The 13,259-nt window shown below is 38.7% G+C and overlaps 1 protein-coding gene across 1 annotated transcript in view; it reads left to right on the forward strand.

Annotated features, from left to right (window-relative positions):
• Positions 1-9,722, forward strand: part of LOC109406256 (chromatin-remodeling ATPase INO80) — a 142,582-nt gene extending 132,860 nt beyond the window's left edge. Inside the window, exon 14 of the mRNA XM_019679318.3 lies at positions 9,351-9,722. Within this exon, the coding sequence (XP_019534863.3) occupies positions 9,351-9,634 (284 nt within the window). The 3' untranslated portion in view covers positions 9,635-9,722. The remainder of the gene's footprint in view (positions 1-9,350) is intronic.
• The last annotated feature ends 3,537 nt before the right edge of the window (positions 9,723-13,259 follow it).

Here is a 13,259-nt window from a genome sequence, read left to right on the forward strand (position 1 = left end):
TTCCTTCCGTTGCCGTGGGCTCCCGTGCCTACGTTCTCCACGCCGTTCAGGTGCTGATCGAAGTGCTGCTTCCACCTTTCGATCACCTCACGTCCGTCCGTCAAGAGGCCTCCGTCTTTATCCCTGCATATTTCGGCTCGCGGCACGAAGCCGTTGCGGGATGCGTTGAGCTTCTGATAGAACTTCCGAGTTTCTTGGGAACGGCACAGCAGTTACATTTCTTCTCACTCCGCTTCTTCCAGGCGGCGCTTTTCCTCCCGAAAGAGGCGGGTCTGCTGTTTCCGCTTCTGTTTGTAACGTTCCACGTTCTGGCGAGTCCCTTGCTGCAGCATTACCGCCCTCGCTGCGTTCTTCTCCTCCAAAACCGTTCTGCACTCTTCGTCGAACCATTCGTTACGTCGATTCCGTTCCACGTACCCGATGGTGCTCTCGGCTGCGTCGTTGATGGCTGCTTTCACTGTACTCCAGCAGTCCTCTAGAGGGGCCTCATCGAGCTCGCCCTCGTCTGGCAACGCGGCTTCGAGATTCTGCGCGTATGCTGAGGCGACATCCGGTTGCTTCAGTCGCTCTAGGTTGTACCGTGGCGGTCGCCGGTACCGTACATTGTTGATGACGGAGAGTTTTGGGCGCAGTCTGACCATCACCAGATAGTGGTCGGAGTCGATGTTGGCGCCACGATAGGTCCTGACGTCGATAATGTCGGAGAAGTGCCGTCCGTCAATCAGAACGTGGTCGATTTGAGATTCCGTCTGCTGTGGTGATCTCCAGGTGTAACGATAAGGGAGGCTGTGTTGGAAAAAAGTGCTACGTATGGCCATATTTTTGGAGGCGGCGAAATCAATGAGTCGTAGGCCGTTTTCGTTCGTCTGCTGGTGGGCGCTGAACTTACCAATCGTCGGTCTGAATTCCTCCTCCTGGCCTACCTGAGCGTTCAAATCTCCTATGATGATCTTGACGTCGTGGCTTGGGCAGCGATCGTACTCGCGTTCGAGCTGCGCGTAAAATGCGTCCTTGTCATCATCAGTACTTCCGGAGTGTGGGCTGTGCACGTTTATTATGCTGAAGTTGAAGAATCGGCCCTTGATCCTCAACCTGCACATTCTTTCGTCGATCGGCCACCAACCGATCACGTGCCTCTGCATATCACCCATCACGATGAAAGCTGTTCCCAGCTCGCGTGTGTTGCCGCAGCTCTGGTAGATGGTATGATTACCTCTAAACGTTCGCACCATGGATCCTGTCCAACACACCTCCTGCAGCGCTACGATGCCGAACCCGCGGTCCTTCAGTAGATCGGCGAGTATGCGGGTGCTCCCAATGAAGTTGAGAGATCGGCAGTTCCACGTACCGAGTTTCCAATCGCAAGTCCTTTTTGTTCGCTGGGGTCGTTGCCGTTGGTCTCGGTTCGTATTGTTCTGTTGCTGATTTTCCGTTACAATGGTTTTTTACGGCTGGCTCGTAGGGCCTGACACCAACCCCCTACTTTCCGGAGGACCATAGTGCACAGTTGAGCTTAGAGTCCTTCCCTGGCACTCGGACGTAGATCAGCCGCCCCTAACATGGGGATCAGACGCTGTTGTGAGCCGCTCCTCCTGGAGAACAGACGCTCAGGTTTACCGAAGCAAACCCCCCTTCCCTGTCAGCCTACGACCAAAGGTCCCACCGGGGTTGGTTACCCGATCTTCCCTAAGGTTGCTCATAGTTTCCGGCCGGTACCGCGTGGAGGTAGGGATAGGAGTTGCTGGGCAGAGGCTAGTGGATCACAATGGGATCTGAATTGCGCAGCATACCCAGCCTTTACCGTGCCGAAAATGTTAACCAGCGTTGCCAAATTTCAATAAGAATTTTAGAATTTCAAATATCTGTAATCTTTAAAAATTTTGGTCGAAAATACATGTACTATGTATATACTGTCAATCTTTACTAAACATTATGATATTGATTAATCCTAAGCCTACATACTGATTTGGAAATGGCTAATAATAATCATTTTAGTATATTTTAATACTCCGCTATAATAAATTATTGCAGATAAATTTGTATGGCATCGTTGAATTTTACTCCCCTCACATTTAACTAAGGCGCTGTCCATAAACTACGTAGACTTTTTTTGGGCAATCTCAGACCCCCCCCCCCTCCCCCCTCGTAGACTTTTGTCCATACAAAATTTTCGAAACTTGTATGGAGCGTAGACTTTGGCCTGAACCCCCCCTCCCCCCCTAAGAGTCTACGTAGTTTATGGACAGGCCCTAATCAAGTTCGAGAGGAGAAGCCAGGCTATTGTGCCGTATAAAAGCAAACTGCTTCTTCTCATCTTCCATCATTCTTTATTGACCCCTCGAGGGGATCACATAGAAAGAGAGCTAGCCAGTTTCTCCGTTTGCGTTTTCTATCAGTATGCTTTGGCAAGCCGAGCGCGGTGGTTGTCGGCTGTTACGCTCTCCTTCGTATCGTTGTACGCGGCGCCAGTGGAGCAATCAGCCAGTTCAAACTGGTGCGCGGCAACAACGAGGGCTTTCTTTTGCCCCGAGTTTGCGCAGCATCGCCATCGCAAAACCCCAATCGGAGTCAATGCCACCGATGCCGTTCTGGATTTGGTTGGCATAGGTACCGATTTTCACCTCATGCAACAATTGAACGATTATTGTACAACAAATAAAATTAAACAGCCTTTCTAAGGGCTTCAAAAATGTTCCTCACAAGAGTGAATCGAATAATTTTCTTAGACGACGCGTCGGGTCACAAATATGTCAAAACCGACCAAGTTTTAAAACCGTAGCATAAACTTTGCAAGCGGAATAGTGGAAATATATTAGATTGTTGTAGCATCCTTGATATTTCCCAGCCAAATTTCAATGTGTGTTGTGTCCGCAAAAATTAAACATTTCTATGCCCATTTTTGCATTTTTGAATTGCATCTGTTTGAATTCTTATAAAATGATCGATTACCAAGACAATTCTGTTATACACACCAAAAATCGATTGAAGGTTTCAGCAAAATTTTGCTGAATTTTGCCGAGCTGAAGGCTTTAGCAAAAGTTTTGCTGAAATTCAGCAGAATTTGGCTGATTTGTTCAGTAAACTCTGCTGATCACCAGTAACGTTTTGCTGAAATTCAGCAAATTTTGCTGTAAGTTCAGCAAAAAGTTTTGCTGGACCCTTCAGCTCGGCGAAATTCAGCAAAATATTGCTGAAAGCGTTTAGTGTGTAGGTAAAGATTTTTAAATGGCTTTGAAAAATTCGTTTATGGAAACATTTTAAAACCAACTACTACCCGGAACAAGTCTTGTCGCGTCCATTCTAAATTTCTATATATAAACCTGCAAAAGCAGAGAAATTGTGCGAGAGGATTTGAAATCTGCATCAGTTTTCTTCGCAAAATAATTACCTGTTAGCATGCAAAGAAATTCAAAGGTCTAGCAAACTACAGTTGGCCCGCTGAAATTATTCTGCAAATTGACTCACTGTATTTCGAGAGCAACGACATAGTTTAATGAAAGAGAAACTAGTTACGACTACCAGTACCTGGGCTGCCCATAAAAGGTGAACCAAGAAAACCAAATGCTGGGCTAGTACACAGGTTTAAATAGTTCTGATGTTCGATTTGAATAGGTCGTATCTGTATAGGAATCCCAGCAAATTTACGACCTATTCAAGTTGAACGGCAAAGTTCATAAGGAATGAATCGGATCGAAAATAATGATAAATAATAAACTCCACTATCAATTGCCGTCTACAATCAAACTAAACCAAACCGAAATATCGCATCACAGTCTTTATCAATGTTAATAAAGCATTCAATAATCGAAACTAATGCATAAATGGACGTTATTCAACGTCAGACTTGCGGTCGTGTCTAGTATACAACCCCTCCAACTTTTTCTTAATGCAGAAGGAAGAATAATCGAAAAACATCCAACTACAGTAGACGTTCGCTCGGTGCAAACGGTTTAGCTGCAATGCTTTTTAACTGCAAGTCCGCTAAGTGCAACAATTTTGCAGTTATCGCACCGGTATCTGTCAGAAACAAAACGTCAACAGAGTTGCGATGTTTTTCGAATGCACTACAGCTGCATTGCGATGTTTTTAAGTGCATTTTGGCTGCGTCCAACAGCATTTGACAACTGTTTGACGGCTGTCAGTCGTTGCAGTTAGCGAATTCCATTCGGTAACTGAAACGTAAACATGTTGCACTTATCGAACGTCTACTGTAATTACCTTGAAGTGCACAAAAAATGGCAACAAACCAAGTGTTCTACATTGTGATCCTTCTGGCGAACCAACTGCGATTCTGCTCGTTCGACATTTGTTTTGTGTTGGTTCGTCGTTCCGGGAAATCGTGAACCGTTCTCTCTTTTGGGGTTCGCGAGCGCGTGAGCAAAGATTGTGTTTGATGCGAACCAAAAAACACGTCAAGCGCAAGATGCTTTCCACCACTGTGTGGCGGTAGTGGGCAAACGTCAAACTCAAGCAAAAACGATGCGAGCGCCACGGGTGCTCAGTTGGCCAACTATAAAATATTTAAATATAGACCGTTAAATCGGTGTACGATGCAAAATATCAGAGTGTTACGCCTGTTTGTCTGTGGTTTAAGTTTTACCACTTGGATAAAAATCGATAACTAATTAATGAGCCGTATGATTTGTATGTAGTCTACGGCAAAGTTGTAGCTGATAGAGTAGTCTAAGAGCACCAAGGGTCAACTAACACTCTAGAGCACTTGGGGAAATGCTACGGTCAATTGATTGAAATACAGGGGATGGCCAAAATGTTTGGGATAGGCAACTTTTTTTCGCCCACAAAAAATTCAACATGCAGTAACTTTTCATAGAGTGCATCAAAAAATCTCAAATTTTGACTGTTTGTCAACCTATTATATGTGCACCATTGGTACAAATTTGGGCTCGATTGATCAATTTTCTGCGAAGTTAAAACCGTTCGGGTAAAACACTATTATTTAGACAACTCATTTTTGAGCTGTCATATTTCGGAAACCAGTGAACCGAATTGAATGAATTTTTTAACGTTTATCATCAATATATTGATACTACTTAATACGACGTTATAAAATGTAATATTTTCTCACGGTCAATTAAGTTATACCGGGTTGAAATTTTTACCCATATAGAGGAAAATAAGTCAAATTTACAATACCACACAAAAATTACTAAATGTGTTCTTCCTTCAATCTAAATAGGCTCTAATATATCTGATTAGAGACAACTTGAGAACAGAAGTGGAAAATCTTTGGATATCAACACTAAAATTTATTTACATTGATGTAAAAAAATTAAATTTTTTCGAGAAAAATCCAAAAAGTGTCCATCCATGATAATTTTTTTCAACGTTTAAAAAGTACCTTTGTTTTAATAGTTTGTGAAGCATTTACATAGTGTTAGTGTACGTTCAAAATTTCATTCAATTCGGTTCACTGGTTTCCGAGATATGACAGCTCAAAAATGAGTTGTCAAAAAAATAGTGTTTTACCCGAACGGTTCTAACTTTGCGAAATATTAACCAATCGAGCCCAAATTTGTACCAATGATGCACATATGATAGGTTGACAAACAGTCAAAATTTGAGATTTTTTGATGCACTCTATGAATAGTTATAGCATGTTGAACTTTTTTGTCAGAGAAAAAAAAGTTGCCTATCCCAAACATTTTGGCCATCCCCTGTACGTCGTTTTCTCATAGTAATTCCCATACAAACTTTGAAGGGCTTGTACACTCTCAATTTTCAACCAAATCAGCTCAATTTTTGGGAGAAGGCTTAGAATCTGGTTACGAATCGAACAAGCGGTGTGGAGCACATTGGGAAATACTACGGTGAATTGAATGAAAAACGTCATTTTCCCATAGCAATTGCCATACAAACTTTGAAGGGCTTGTACACTCTCACTGTTCAATCAATTCAGCTCAAAATTTGGGAGAAGGCATTGAATCCGGTTATGAATCGAATACGCGGTGTGAAGCAAAAATAATTTTTTGAACCACCTTAACAGACACACCCTAGAATTTCCATCATTTTACAAAAATCAGAATTATATTTTTCCCTTATTCACAAAGCTTATAAGTATTCGTGGTCAAAAATTCAGACAAATCGGTTCGATATAGAATTTTTCATAGCTGATTGAACTTGAAAAGTCTTAGATGCGCAGAATATGGGACCATCACGGTACCTAAATTTTCGTAATGTTTACTGAAATGTGTGTTTGGCTATGAAAAATAGGTAAACTGATACTAGCGTGCTAGATATTCAGTTGAAATTGATAGCTACCCGATGTTCAACATATTGGACAAGAATCGAAATCTATAATTGACATGACCAAATTTCGACCATCTCAGACTCTGCTTCCCTCTCGTAATCTTTTATTTATACATTTTTTTTTTTGAAAATTTGTTTGGGATAAAGCATGGTCGGACCCTCCATCAAGGTAAGCGTGGTTTATAAACGGCCCCTATAACAACATTGATACCTATGTAAGCACATACTTCAAAGCTAGAAGGCGAAGAACTTCGGTAATTTAGTTAATGGAGAGGTAGGAAATTAACCTGAGACTCTTTTTCTAAGACATTCTACACTCGAGACCGCATTAAAATGTCTGTGACAAGTATTGTGGCATGTCGCCACTCCATACAACAATATATGTCTCAATTCTTCTTTTCAAACAGTAAATATATTTTTCTCACACATTTGGTCCAAATTATGATGAATCACGCGTGAGAATTCGGGAATAGGCAATGCTACTAACCATTTCAGTTGAGAGGATGATTTCGGTAATTCCATCTCTCATTCGAGAAAAGGTCATTTTGGGCGACCATGAAGAAGATGTCTTAAAAGCACATCTCATCCGAAGCCGTCGGATAAACATTCATAAAGTACTTGTAATTTGTGGGATATTAAAAAGATTGTCGTAAAACGAGGAGAAGCAATTTACGAGCCGAACTCATCCAACTATAAAGCGACTAACGACTTGGGAGTTATTTTCTCAATTCTCAACTAACATTACTTTGCCCTGCTCATTCGTAGGGGCATGCATCAAGTAGCTTTCCACAGTAGCTTTGTATTTTTATTTTTTTGCTTTACAAAGACAACAAGGGGTCAATTCGTAAGACATATCGTTTTTAATTGGTCGTCAAAATCAGGAATACAGTTAGGAAAAAGGTTGATCAATGATTGCTCTTGGAATGCAAATCCTCCAGTGAAAGTAATAGCCTTCAGAAAGCTTGCCGGAAAAATGATCTTATCGCCAATACCTAGTGATAACAGAAGCTCTTCATTTTTCGATTGGATCGTCAGATTTTCGCATTGACTGCGCGGCTTAATTCATATCGAAACGATTCAACCACTGAATGGAACCAACGAACCACTAACATAGAGGCATGGCATTTGAATTTGCATGTAGAAATAGGAAAATTGTCTGCTACTTCATACCGCAAGTTTATCCAACTATAATAGTAGAAAGATAAGAAAAAAAACATCAACCAGTCAGACATAGCGGCATTAGCAAGCAACAGATAGGAGATGCGAAGATATGGAATATAAAAAACGGAAGCAGACAAAAAGTGTACCCACATTATTCTTGATGATAATAATCAATTCAAAGCATGGATGTGAAAACATACATTGTGAAGAATTGAAGGGTCGTAAGCTTGAATGTGGTACCACACAAGTAGAAATGAACCCTCCCACATTTAATCCTGATAGATTTTAAAGTTGACATATATGCAAATAGTCCAACAAGACCGTAGGTGAAACTATTAATAATTTCATTATTCTATAATCTTATTATGTTGAAAATTCAAAATACATTAAAACTTTTTGTAACAGTAAGAAGAGTTCGGTTCACGATCGGTATTTTGTATAAAATAGAGTTTAAACCGACTATTTCTATATGTACCAAGAAAGCGTTTCCGAAAAAGTGCTTGAACAAAAGTTGTTTTATATTGACCAAATTTTTCGAAATCAACGAAAAAGTTTTAAGTTGTAATTCAATAGTTTTGTTATTTAGTTATTGTTTATCAATAGTTCCACTATTGAAACAAGTAGTTGGCAATTGGGTTTACCTTATGTGATTACAATCATATTCTTAAAACTATTGTATCATGTTAATCTGATTCTATTTGTCTCGAGTTCGTTGAAAATCGATGGTGCTCTAGAGCAACCATGGGAAGTAGAGGGTTATATAATTAAATGCTATTTCACATATTCCGTCGTCGACTGCATTGCTCCGCAGCAGGACATTGATACCGTTGACAGCTGGTGTGTATCTAACGGTATGCTGTTGAACGCCGGGAAATGCAAAATAATAAGCAAAGTAATGCCGCCGATTTTGATGACGCGTACGCTCTCAAAACCTTGTTTAGTTGTTTTGTGCGTAGTGTACTCGAATATGCTGTGCCCGTATGGGCGGGCACCATATCATGAAACTCTGATACAACGTTTAGAAAGAGTTCAACGCAGTTTTTTGAGGTTTGCGCTAAGAAGGCTTCCATGGAATGACCCGCGGAGACTACCACAATACGAACAACGATGTCAGCTGATATAACTTAAACTCTTCGTGAAAGACGTAAGCTCCTACAGATGATGTTCGCATTCGATATTTTATGTGATTGTTTAGACTGTCCAGATCTCCTGCATCAATTCAATTTCTATGCTCCGACTCGTCGGTTACGTCACCGTCAATGTTCTGGGTTGCTCGGCATTCCACAGCGTATGGTGATGGTCAGCATCACCCGTTTGAGAGATGTTTTTGCTTGTTAAACAGTGTACCGTGGTTTGATTTTAATTTAACTAGAACGACTTTAAAAACTAGGGTTAGGCAAATTATTTAAGTAACCAAATAATCTGTGCGTCTACTGCCCCCACTCGCATAACAGTCCCATTTGATTTTTCATCACTTTTGAGTTAACGTTAAACAACAATAAAAATTACGAATTTTTATGTCAATGTGTGAAAAAATACCAAGTTATGAGCGTCCCATATCAAAAGTACTCGCATAACAGTCCCATCATGGATTTTGGTGTTACGTTACACAAAACTGAACAACTTTGTAGTGATTGTAATATTTTTTACAGTTGTATATTCATGTGCAAAGCAATCTGTTAAAGTTTCGAGATGATCGAAATATTTTTCAAATTTTGGCGATTTTTCAAAGTTTTATATGGAAAAAAGTTTTCAAACTTCAAATGCCGTTTTATCAATTCCTACTTTTTGCAAATGGGACTGTTATGCGAGGGGGGCAGTATAGCTGAAGATGAATTAATAAATAAATAAATAAATAAAGAAACATAAAAAAAACTGAATTAATCAATTCATAACAGAAGCATCTTGTTTTTTTTTCTCAGATATACCATCTACATCTGATGCACCAGTTATACAACAGTTACCGCAAGTCAAACGGGGTCCCGGTCGGCCACGGCTTAAACCAAACGGCCCCAGTCATCAAGGATACCGTAGCCACACTAGAAGTGTTCCACGACCGCGGAAACCGGTGGGTCCCCTTGTTGTGCCACTAGGACAAAGCCCGGCGGCTACTCCAAAAGTTCGGAGCCCTGCACAAAGTCCGGCACAAAGCCCTGCGCGTGAAAGAGTACAAAACATTCATTCGGTGGACGAAGACAACGTTTAGTAGGTGATGACGATTTATGTTTTATCAATTATGACTACACTATACGATTGACGTGCTATATGAAATACACATAATGATTTACTTTAAACCGTTTAATTTATTACCTTCCAAATATAACTACATTACTTATTAATTATATTCAATTCCCCCACTCGCATAACAGTCCCATTTGACTTTTCATCACTTTTGATTTAACGTTATGAATAGACATAATTTTCAATGTACCGTCAAATGGGGTGACTTGCAACACTTTTTAACTTCCACTAACAAAAAATATGGATTAGAGGTAATTTTATATTTCAAACTCTGTGCAATAGTTTTAATGGCCGGGTCCTCTACAACATGGAGTGATAGTTATAAACTTATATGATTTTTCATTTAAAAATAGTCAAATAGCGTCATTTTTTATGTAAGTCGTAGTGCGGGGTGACTTGCAATACTCAGAATAACTCTCTTTTTAAACAAGCAAATATTAATATTTATTTTTATATACAGTCAGGTTTTTTTTACGCGGGGGATACATACCGCGTAAAAAAACCGCGTAAAAATAAACCGCGTTAATTCAAAAATCAGCGTAAAAAAACCGCGTTAATTCAAAAATCCGCGTAAAAAAACACCGCGTTAATTCAAAAATCCGCGTAAATGAAAACCGCGTTAATTTAAAAATCCGCGTAAATGAAAACCACTTTTAACTCAATAATTTCCTTCTTGATTTTATATTAAAAAATGAACTCAACGAATTATTTTAAGACAACATTTTAAGATTTTTGCCAGTCACTCAAAATTTCTACAAGTTACACAAACTGCCAAGCTATTGTTTAAAGGTTTAAAGCTTTAACCATCATTGATGACGTGAAACCCGACATCAATCTATCATTCACCTATTTTTATTTTGGCCACCAAACCCAACATGGACCCAATACTTGGTCGATGTTGGTCCAACAGTGGCTCAACATTCGATAAAAATTGACAATGTATTCAATTGACAAGGATTCGCTTCTCATTTGATAGGTGCTCTGATTGAATGAAATGGTTTTGAACATGAATATGTAGAAAAAAAAAATGTTTAAAAAGAATTGTAGGTTAATGTTCAAATGAATGAGATGAAGTTTTGCAACACTGGTTTAAACCGGTTCGTTGTTAAGACTCCATCTCACAGTTGTCGCATAAGTGTCAAACTACAGGCAGTAAATCATGTTCACTTAACCTTCAGTAACTCGCGCGGTTGCCTACCACCGTCAGCACCACGCTAATGCTGAACACGAAAAGCGAGATTATTTCAACGTGTTGTACAAAATACAACAGCGAGATTGCTCGTGGGTTGATAGTTAAAGGTCACAAAGCATTCTTAGAAAATTTTGGGATATTCCAGGTAATCCTAAGTGTTCTGGAGCACAGTTTTTAAAGTCTATGGCTATGATAGTAGTTTCTCAAGCTAAAAATAGTAACTATACATAATTAGACATAATTATTCCAAAATAGTTTTAAAATATTTCAAATCAGCCAATTGAACAGCCAGAAATGGACATAATAGACATAATTATCTGATAGATAGATACAATAATAGATATAATAATAATCTCTAGACATAATAGATTACAAATCGTAGATTTGTACAATGAAAAAAGTTCATGTAATCTCAAGAACGGTTTGATGTCTTTAGACATCTCAACAGATCTGATGCTGTCTATTAAACTTTGAGATGTTCAGTAAGACATGAAAGGTTACAAGTCGTAGCTTTGTATTATGAATTAAGTTACCGGTACACCCGTAGGCTTTAGGATCTAAACTCCAGAATAGTTTGGATGACCTAGGATATCCCGACTGATTTGAAACTGTCTATTGAACTTTTAAAAACTTACTGAGCATAATAGATTACAAATCGTTGATTTGTATCATGCAAGAAGCTACCGCTGCACCTGTAGACTTTAAGATCTAAACTCCAGAATAGTTTGGATGACCTAGGATATCCCGACTGATCTGAAACTATCTAATGAACTTTCAAAATACTTACTGGGCTTAATAGATTACAAATCGTTGCTTTGTATAATGCAAGAAGTTACCGCTGCACCCGTAGAATATGGGATCTAAACTTAAGATCAGTTTGGATGACCTAGGATATCCCGATTGATCTGAAACTGTCTATTGAACTTTTAAAGACTTACTGGGCATAATAGATTACAAGTCGTTGCTTTGTATAATGCAAGAAGTTACCGTTACAGACGTAGACTTTAAGGTCTAAACTCAAGAACAGTTTGGATGTCCTTGGATGTCCAGAAAATTACTCTGCATCATATTCTACCTTTTTAATGCTGTTAAGCACAAAAACTACAGAAATATGTAGAAAAACTCTATAATAATGATTGTAAAAATTCCAGGTTAAAAATTAAAAATCCACGTAAATGAAAACCGCGTAAAAATAAACCGCGTTAATTCAAAAATCCGCGTAAAAATAAACCGCGTTAATTCAAAAATCCGCGTAAAAAACCTCGTAAATGAAAACCGCGTAAAAAAACCGCGTAAAAAAAAATCTGACTGTATTTGTGATGAACGGCAAGAGTGGCTCTGTGGAATGAGTGTTCTTGCTGTCAAAACCCATTGAGTTGTCCAAAAAAAGTATCACGAAACCTACTGCAAGCCTATCCATATACCATGATTTCGGGTGAAATTGATCAGTGGGGTGAAATTGATCGACGTGAGGACCATTTTTATTTGTTGAAAATAACGTTTAAAACTTAAAACAATTTGTAAAAAACATCCATTATTTGGCTCAAGAGCTATTGAATGATGAGTTGACATGTTTTACAGCCAATTAGACACATATTTCTGCATAAAATTCAATATTTTCCGAAACTGCATATTAAGCGAACTTCTAAGACACTTTCAAACTTTTGTTACCGTAGCTGCATCGCACATGTAATGAATATTTGAATTTTTGTTTCTAGCTGCCAAATATTCGCTAAACGCGATTTCGTCATCAAAAGTTCTTTAAATATCTAGGTAAATATTAAAATTTATGCATAAAATTGTACTTTTCAGAAGTTATAAAATGTTTAGTATGAGATTTATTAAACTTCAAACTTAAATAATTAAAAATTTAGTAAACTTGTAAAAGTTTTGCATAACTTTTCGCATTCCGGGGTGGTTAATTCAGGTGGAAAAACTATTTTCAGCACTTACAACAACATTTCACAGACTGATCAATTCTTGGATCAATTTCACCCCGAAAGTTTTTTTTTTTATTTTTTATTTCAAATAATATTTTTTGTAATAAAATGATTTGCAGTAGAATTTTCAACCTCTTTGACTGATGAAAACCATGGTCGTACTTGTTTTAAAGCATTAAATTTAACCATATCGATAAGTATATTCAAAAATTTTCCGCCAAACACTACGAAAAGTGATCAATTTCACCCGAAATCACGGTACGTGAGAACAAAAGATGTTTACAAAGTTCTTACAGATAGATTAACACGGGAAATCTGAACACAAACCACTACCACACAGGAATTTGGATTGGTCAATGTAATGGAATAAAATACTTTTTAATCTGGTGACGCTGTTATGATTAGTGACTGTCGCGCTTATATCAGAAGCCAGAGGTAGATAATTGCCATATTCTGAT

This window comes from Aedes albopictus, chromosome 3, assembly GCF_035046485.1.
Source record: "Aedes albopictus strain Foshan chromosome 3, AalbF5, whole genome shotgun sequence".
In the NCBI taxonomy this organism is placed as follows: domain Eukaryota; kingdom Metazoa; phylum Arthropoda; class Insecta; order Diptera; family Culicidae; genus Aedes; species Aedes albopictus.